Below are 9,732 nucleotides of genomic sequence, written 5' to 3' on the forward strand. Positions count from 1 at the left end.
CATCAAAAACCTCAAAGAAGAAAAATGTTACTAGTATACAACTTTTAAAACAATGTTTATTGATGTGTGTTTTCATGTTAATACTCTTTTTGAGTGTAAAATAGAAACGTAAATTATGAGATTAAAAGAAATTATTTGTCACTCATTAGCTTAACCTTAACAATTTATTCACGTATTCATATGTCTAGTGCACATATTGACTAATAATAGTTAAAGAAGAGATAAATATTTTTATATTCCTCGCGATAATTTGTAATTATCTCATCATCTCATGCGCATCTAAGTATTAAAAATATATATAAGGCGAATTATTTGGCATCTATAATAAGCTAAAATTAATTCAAAAATTTTATTTTATTAAAAGTTATCAACTATAAATAAGTTATTAAGCTGGTGTGAGTCAAAAAAATCATACTGCATAGTATAAGTACTTTGCTTGGGATATAGAATTAAAAAATGGAAATCATTGTTCTGAGAAAGTATCTACAAATTCAATGGAGTTGATGTAAAAAATAACCAATTCTTGTCAATTATATGCATGTCTTACATACATATTAGTAAAAAAGAAATCACCAAGATAATACCAATATAAAATTTGTAAAGTATCCAAAAAGTTTTATATACAAAAAAATAGAAGTGTCATTATCAGATCAAACTGCAACTTCAGTTGGTTTTGGAACATGATCATCACCAACATCAATTTTCTTTCCACCCTTGCACCAGAAATAAGCATATAGCAGAAGCTGAACAAGTCCGGAAATTACTCCAATACCATTGCTGATCTGCAATAATTAAAACAAAGACATATTAATTAACGATGAATATGTTAATTAAAATCATTCATCTAATTGAACTATAATTGTTTACTCACATAAATCATATAGAAATAACTATTCAATTAATTACCAGAACATAAATGTCGAGAGGGTGAATGAGAGCATATGATGTCCAACACAATCCATTAAGAAAGTTAGCCAAAGAGAGCCAGAATGGCATGTATTCAACACTCTTAGTTTTGATAACCTTTGCCTGTTCATAACAAAACGTTAAGATGAGTTTGATTTGAAATCTATACTTTGCATATGAGAGTTTAATTTATATATAAAGTGACAATTGGATAGAAGTTACTTACCATGACAGTAAGAGGAGAGACATACATCATTATGTTGAAGATATCACAAATAATACCAACCACCAAAGATCGATTTGTAGTGCCATGTAGTGCCAGCATTGTTATAAGAACAATGACAGCAAAGAAAATAGCCTCAATGAGAAGGTAAAGAAGCAATTTCTTCTGAAATTAGAGAAAAAAAATAAGTGAGTATCATAATATGAATGATTATGTTTACAAGAATTCTATCAACTCTTAAACATTCAATTAAGCAATTGGATTTTGGTTGAGACTTCATATTGATTAGGTAATTGAAAAAGTTATCTCAAATTAAATTAATATTAACAGTTATATTATAAATAATAAATTTTATTATTCGCCAACAAATTTTATAATGCAATCAATGGCATAATATACGTACCCTTCCTTTGTTGTTGGCATAGGCATAAAATATGGTGAGATAGACGAACTCGAAAACAAGTCCAACACCATTGATGGTAACAACCAAAAGACTATTTGGGTGAACAAAAGGTAATCCATAGAACACCCAAAAGGCACAATTTAACACAGTTGCTATATATGGATCAGGCTTGAACTCCTCCACATCTTTCTTCTTTATAATTTTATAGAAAGTTGGACTGCAATTAATTGCAATAGTTAATATCAATAAATAATCAACACATTATAACTTTAACGTTAAATTTTCTTAAGCCAAAATATAAATAAATAAAATATGATCTAAATGTTGGGACACAAATTGAAAAGAATAATTTATTTTTAAGTAATATACACTATTTTACCACTTTCATAAATAAAAAAATGCCGACGCACAAAAAAATTTATGAAGTGAAAATAATTTTATAATTACTGTAGAATGATTTATTAAAAGAAACCTACAAATTTTTTTTGCATGATCATAGTTTAAACAGTGTAATCAAGAACAGTATCACTATACACTGCACAACACAAAATCGATCACGATTCACGCATAATCTAGAACAGAGTAAACAGAGAAAGTGAATTTACGCTGGCGAGAAGAACAATCCGAAGGAGATAACATTCCCTGCATTCAACAAAATCAAACACTCATCAGAATCGATTATTAGAAAAGTTAATATTATTATTCTTTCTTCATGCATGAATCAATTTTAGCAGAAAAAGCTGAAACTAACTGCAACTGAAATCGATCGAATTAAATGCTAATCAAATACACTCGAATCAATGCAATACAACGCAAATCTAAAACCTAGCAGAAAAATCAAACTCAATTCAATTCAAGTATATGAAGTAGTAACTAACAAACCTGTAATTTCCAAATCAGAACATTAATTAAACTTAATTGAAAAATTAATTTTCATGCATGATGAATCGATCAACAGAAAAAGTTAACTATTCTTCATGCATGATGAATTAATCAGAAGAATAATACATCAATCAACTGAAACTGAACTAAAAAATTTCTGAAACTGAAATCAAACACTAAAATTACATCAATCAACGATTCAACACAATGCATTACAAACGAAAGCTCGATTGAACAGAAAAGTCAAATTCAGAAAAAGAAGAAGTGATTAACGAACCTATGATTCCAACAATGTTACGAGCTATTGAAGCGCTCACCATTTTTCTGCACAAATAGTGAAAAACAGAAAACACACTGAAAGAGAAAAGAGAGAGAAAGAGAATGAGAACGAGAAGAAGAAGAACGAAAAGCGTGACGCTTATATAGAGTTCTTTTCTTTTTTATTTCTATTTTTAATTTTAATTTTAATGTTAAAATTAAATGATAAGTTTGTTTTAAAATTATCGTGATTATCTATATTCTGTTCAGCTTTATTTTAGGGTTTAAGTAACTTCTTTTTTGTTTTGAAAAGTTACTTTGAAATTACTAGTACTTGTCTAATTATCGTTGATGCATATAGTTTAAATTTTAAAATATTTGCATTGGAATTCTGTTTTTTTGTCAAGTATTCTGTTTCTATTTTATAGTCATTGTTTTAAACTTTTAAATTGATCTTCATATTTAGTCATTATTTAATATCAATTAAATTCATATATTTTGATTGCTTATGTTAATTTCACCATTCTATTTAACCTAATACAATCAATTTAGCTCCACACAATCAAATGATTAAAATTTGTATCCAAGTAAGCAGGGTTTCTTCTATCTTAACTAAAAAATTTAGGTTGAAACTAAATCTTAAATAAATAGCGGTGTTAATTTTTTTAAGAGAGATTAAAATAGGCTTTTGCCATCTATTATAGTTTTTCTTGCCCGGAAGAATATTCTATTTATAAAATTACAATTTTTTTTTTTTAGTTTTTTCATGAACTCTGAAAGATGCTTTATTATACAACTTTTTTTTTTAAATATTTTATTTTATTTTTGTTATATAAAAATAATTTATATATAATACCACTTAAATAAATTAAGATGATTTCAAATATGTCTCAAATTTTATTTATATTTTAATTTAGCATACGATTATGTCAAACTTTTTTTAATTTGGTCCCTCGTCAATATTGTGACATATAATTGACTATTCAATGTCAAATTAGTTATCATCCTTATAAATTCACTAATTTTATTTCCTTTTAAAGTAATAATTCCTTCTTCTTTCATCAATCTTATCCATTATTGGTAATCTTTTTCTTTCTTTGTCACAAATATTCTTAACCCCCAAGTCATTAATACCTTAAACTACAAACTCCTCTAATCAACGAACAATCTCTGCCACCATTTTCCTAATAAAATTAACTCTTAACCTTTTAACCCCATGCTACTATACTCTCGATCAAAACATACAAAATTCTAATTCATCCAATGAACCTTGGGCAATTCCTCACTCCTCCAAAGAAAAGATTTAAAAGAGACTATAGGAAAGAACTTTGAAAAAGGAAAGAAAATAAACCGGTAGAAGACAAATATAAGCAACACCAAACGAACAATCATGTTTCTACTTTCCTACCCTAATAACTTATTTATGATACGATTCACCAAAGGTTTTCAAAAAATAAACAACGAGAATCACCACTAATCTACAATTAACACAAGAAAAGCATCCGCCAACCAAGAATTAAACACATTATTGCCAACCAACAAACTCTTATGAAAAATAACTTTTAAGTTCTAAAAGAATCAAAATCGCTTTTAAGGTCCTAATTAGAGCTGTCAAAATGGACTACCCGGTCCTAAACGGGTCGGCCCATGAGGGCATCGGACTTTTCAGGGCCGGGCTCAAAAAGCCCATTTTTACTACCCAGACCCAGCCCTGTCTGGGCTGCGGACTACTCGGCCCTAAATGGGCCTTTTTCTAAAAAAAATAAATTTTTTTCCTTATTTTTCTAATTACCATACAATTGCATGCAATAATACTTATATATATATATATATATATATATATATATATATATATATATATATATATATATATATATACTCCCTCCGGTCTCAAATATAAGCAAATTTGCAAAAAAGCTCACCCTTAAAGAAGAATGTCTCAATGCATTTAATTTTTACTCTCTTTCTAATTCTACCCCTATTTTTTGCTTTGGAAATTGTTGCAAACATTTAAAATCTAAAAAATTGTTGGGGTATATTTGGAATAGTGACATTAAATGTAATAAATATTGATTTTTTTGCTTATATTTAAGACCATAGAATTTTTTTTTTTGTTGCTTATATTTGAGAACGGAGGGAGTATATATATATATATATATATATATATATATATATATATATATATATATATATATATATATATATATATAATTTTCATATCTAAAATTACGATTTCTAAATAATCTATATAAGTTACAATTAAAATGTAAAACAACATATTAACTTAATTTCAACTATATAAAATACATCTTATATCATAACAACAAACTATTACAAAATTTTATAACAATTATAATTAGATTGATGAGATATTATTTTATAGCAAATTGTTATATATATATATATATATATATATATATATATATATATATATATATATATATATATATATATATATATATATGATTTGTACTAACTCTCCTACCATAAAAAATTACATCATAACTTTTTAAATCTCATTTCAACCTTATTTTTAATTAGAATATATCATGGTGTCTTTTCTATACTATCTACATAATTATATTATTATATTATGATAAAATCTTTTAGTTTGAAATTAAGTCAACCATCAACTTTTGTTTGATATTTATACCTTTGTAATACCAAAAATAAATTAAAATACATAATACACAAATTGTTTATAGTATACCTTTATGAATTAGGAAAGGATAATTTCTAGTTATATTAAAAATTTTAAATTTTTTCGGGCTCGTGGGCTACCCATGGCCCATACGGGCCGACCCATATTTTTTAGGGCTGGGCTTAAAAAGGCCCGAATGTAAATGGGCTCGAAAAATAAAGCCCAAACCCTAACTATTTTCGGGCCTGATGAACCGGCCTATGGACTTAGGCCCATTTTGACAGCTCTAGTCCTAATGTTATCCCAACTTTAGATGTTATGTTGGATAAATAGTGTAGTTAGAAAAATAAGCCATGTGGATAGATCATTTTTAATGAGAAGTTTCTATTTATTAAAACTACATGCATTCATCTATATCAATCAACTCAACTATCTAGCCATTAATAAAAGATACCACCATACTCTCTAAAATATGCTCTTTTCTGTTTTTAAATTTACAAAGCACAAAGATTTAAATGGTCTATTCATAATTAACCTATTTTTCCAATTTTTCTATCATTTCTCATGTTGCCACATGTAATAAACCAATGAACAATCTAATAATCCTCACAATATATATTTTCTTTTCACTAAAATAATTGGTGTACACCACCCTCTCATTTCAACACACTTTCACTTCACTTCTAAATAGTTTTTATCTCTCTTTACTAAAACCATTGTGGTTTGAATTTCACAATGAAAAAAAATTTCAAACATTAAAATTTTCCTTTTTTTTTCTTTATCTTACAAACTCTTTTTTTATATGAGATTATTCAATACAATTTAATTTAAATTATTATTATTATTAATTTTAAAATTAAATAATTTATTTTAAATTTATATTTGTCTTTAAATAGATTTTACACTACATAAGGTAAAAATGTTAGAGAGAGAGTGTCTAGCTTCTCTCTAACTTTCTAGTTTTCTGATCAGTCTGGAGAAGATGACCGGAAAAGAGTGGAAGACGGTTTTCAGGAGTACTTTTAAATCGATCAAACCTAAGTGGGATGTTTTCCCCTTCAACTGGCGTGAGAGCAAGGTCGCGGAGGGGAGTGTCGTTTTAATTTTCTGTTCTGATTTTCTTGAGAGAGTTAGAGCAAAAGATTTGTTTGGTTTGTTTGGATGTGTGGGGAAATGTGTGGAGGTGGTGATTTCTCCTAGGATAAATAAATGGGGGAAGCGGTTTGGTTTTGGGAGGTTCAGGGAGGAAGGAGATGCAAGATTGCTCGCAGTAAAACTCGATGCGATTCGGATTGATGGTTTGAAGATCCACGCAAACCTTCCGCGTTTTGATCGTAAGTTGGTGGAGGCAAAGCCGGGGCTTTCTGGGGGTCGTCATTTTGTTTCGGGTGGTTTGCAGAAACTGTCGTTTGGTCCTACGGTTGGAGGTGCTAGTAACGTTATCCGGAAGGACGACGGTCGTTCTTTTGCGGAGGCTATTAAGAACCAGTCGTGTGAAGGAGAGCAATCCTTTTAGGGGCTTGTGTTCAATTCGGCTGAGGAGGTCAGGGTTACTTTGAACAAAGCCTATGTTGGTTTTGTCAATTCACCAGGGGCTTCTTACAACATTCAAGGCAGGTTCTTTTCGGAAGGGTACTATCTAATAAAGGTAACTCCGATGGGTGCTAATATGTGTCTTCTTAAGGAGTCGGAGGAAGGGGAGATTGAATGTCTCATCTGTGAAGCTGAATCGTGGTGGAAACAGTGGTTTGATGTTATCAGACCTTGGAAAGCGGCTGATGTGGATTCGGAACGTGTGTCTTGGTTTCGTTTCATCGGTGTCCCTTGTCATGCCTGGAGTGTGGTTTTTTTTTGAAAAACTTGCAAATTCTTTTGGGGTGTACATTTGCTCTGATGAGATGGTTGTGAAACGGACAGGGTTGAATGTTGCGAGAGTGTTGGTTCGGGTATCTGTGGATTTTGTTCTGCTGGTTACTTTGGATGTTAAGATTGATGGAGCGATTTTCAATCTAAGTATAAGGGAGGAGGTTGCAAATTTATAGTCGGTGTTCTCAAATCATAGTCTGGATCGGGTTTCTGAATCGGAGGCCTCGGTTTCTGTAGAGGATTCTGTAGAGGAGTTCGCCGCTGAGTCGTCTGAAGATGGATTTTCTCAACGTGTTGGTCCCACCTTCGACGAAGTGTTTGACGGTGAAGGGACTCTGAAGATTCAGAAGAGTGGGGAAGATGGTTTGGAGGGGATATCGAAGGGTCCGCTGGTTAATAATGGTGTTTGTGCAGAAAGGATGGATAGTGATAATTCGAATTTGGGGACTAAAAGTAAGAAACCTTTATCCTTTGACCAGGCTATTGTGGCAGTTAGGGGAAATACGTGTCAGGCAGGGGTTTGTGAAAGTAACAGCAAGACTATTATAAGTGTGAAGGATACGGATAAAACAAGTTTACTCAACAAAGTAGACGTGGTGTCTTTGGGGCCCACTTTTTTGAGGAAATAACAGTAGACTAAAGGAGAGGTTGGGGTCAAATATAGGTGATAAATTGTGGTGTATGTTAACAGATTTGGGAGTGGAGGCTACTGTGATCAAGGATATTTACGCAGCTAGAATCGATGAAATGGAGAGTGTCACAAAATCTAGAATTATGAAGAGGAAGGAGAACTTAACCGAGTTACCATGATCATCGGCTCTCTTAATATTAGGGGAGGCGGGAGTAGTGCTAAGAGGCGGAGGGTGAGCCAGATTATTAATAAAGGTAATGTTGACTTCTTTTTTATTCAAGAAACGAAAATGCTTTCGATTTCTGAATCTCTGGCTGGTAGTTTTTGGAGGTATAGCAATTCTGATTATTCTTTTTTGCCGTCTATCGGAGCGTCGGGGGGCTTATTGTCTTCGTGGAACACGAACTCAGTTCGGGTCCTGTGCAGTTTTTGTGGAGGAGGGTTCCTAGGGGTAAAGGCGGTTTGGAAGGAAGAGTTGTATTATATTGTAAATGTTTATTCGCCTTGTTCTTTGGTGGAGAAACGTTTTTTGTGGGGGAAATTACTTTCTTTGAAGTCTATTTTTTCTGATGGAGAGTGGATCATTGGTGGTGACTTTAATTCTATTAAGAATCGTAGAGAAAGAAAGGGGTCTTCAGTTTTGCGTTCTAGTTGTGATTGGAGGGAGTTCGCGGAGTTTATTTAATTTTCCAATTTGATAGACTTACCTTGCAAAGGGAAGAAATATTCTTGGTTTAGCGGTGATGGGAGAGTTAGTAGTAGGATTGATCGCTTCTTGGTGGCGGACAAAGTTGTTAGTAAGTGGGGAGTGGTTGGTCAATTTGTGGGGGATCGTGATATTTTGGACCATTGTCCGGTTTGGTTGGTTTGTGATAATTATAATCGGGGACCAAAGCCTTTTAAATTCAACAACGAATGGTTTGCTAATAAGGAGTTCTTGCCTTTTGTGGAGAAGGAGTGGAAATCTCTATCGGTGGAAGGGAGGGGTGATTTTGTTTTAAAGGAGAAGTTGCGGCTTATTAAAGAGAGGTTGAGATGGTGGAATATAAATGTTTTCGGGAAGTTTGATTTGGCGGTAGAGGAAAGTGTCCGTAGCTTGAACGAGGGTGATGAATTAGTGGATGAGGAGGACGTGGTGGAATCTTCGTTAGATGTTGCTAGGAGAAGGAGGGCGTCTAAAGATTTTTGGATGAATTTAAAGATCAAAGAGAACATGTTAATTCAAAAATCGAGATTGAAGTGGTTGAATGATGGCGATGCGAATAATAAATTTTTCCATAGGGTTATGAAAGCTAGGAGAAGTCGGAATCACATTGGTCCTATTTTGACGGGGAGTGGTTATGTTGACTCGGTTTTGGATGTGAAAGAGGAAGTTTTGTCTCATTTTGAGAAAAAGTTTTCCGATGGTGTGAGGGGGAGACCGATTTTGGAGGGGATTTCTTTAGGAGTTTTGAATCGGGATGAGAAAGATTCTCTTGAAAAGCCTTTCTTGGAGGAGGAAATTAAAGAAGCTATTTGGAATTGTGAGGGATCAAAAAGTCCGGGGCCCGATGGTTTTTCCTTTTCGTTCATCAAGAAGTGTTGGTTCTTTTTGAAAGAGGATTTCACAAGGTGTTTCGAGTGCTTTCTTAAGGAGGCTTTATTATCAAAGGCTATTACTTATTCTTTCTTGACCTTGATTCCTAAATCTCTAAATCCTTTGGGGTTAGATGAGTATAGGCCTATTTGTTTGGTAGGATGTGTGTACAAAGCTATTTCCAAACTTTTGGCGTCGAGATTAAAGAAGGTGTTAGGATCGATAGTTCCGAATTGTAAAAGTGCTTTCGTTCCGGGTAGGCAACTTTTGGATGGTGTTTTAGTGGCTAATGAAGTGGTGGATATGGCGAAAAAGGAGGGGAGTAGTTGTTTACTTTTTAAGGTGG

General features: G+C 32.3%; 1 protein-coding gene across 1 annotated transcript; it reads right to left on the minus strand.

Annotated features, from left to right (window-relative positions):
• Window positions 1–558: 558 nt before the first annotated feature.
• LOC131647259 (bidirectional sugar transporter SWEET7b-like) lies at window positions 559–2,789 on the minus strand. The gene is made up of 6 exons (XM_058917170.1): window positions 2,692–2,789; window positions 2,138–2,174; window positions 1,533–1,749; window positions 1,133–1,294; window positions 907–1,029; window positions 559–782 (listed from the first exon to the last, which is right to left on the minus strand). Exons 1-6 carry the CDS (start codon window positions 2,732–2,734, stop codon window positions 651–653), a joined length of 714 nt encoding a protein of 237 aa, XP_058773153.1. The 5' UTR covers window positions 2,735–2,789; the 3' UTR covers window positions 559–650.
• Window positions 2,790–9,732: the final 6,943 nt, after the last annotated feature.

This window comes from Vicia villosa, linkage group LG2 (assembly GCF_029867415.1).
Source record: "Vicia villosa cultivar HV-30 ecotype Madison, WI linkage group LG2, Vvil1.0, whole genome shotgun sequence".
Classification (NCBI taxonomy): Eukaryota; Viridiplantae; Streptophyta; class Magnoliopsida; order Fabales; family Fabaceae; genus Vicia; species Vicia villosa.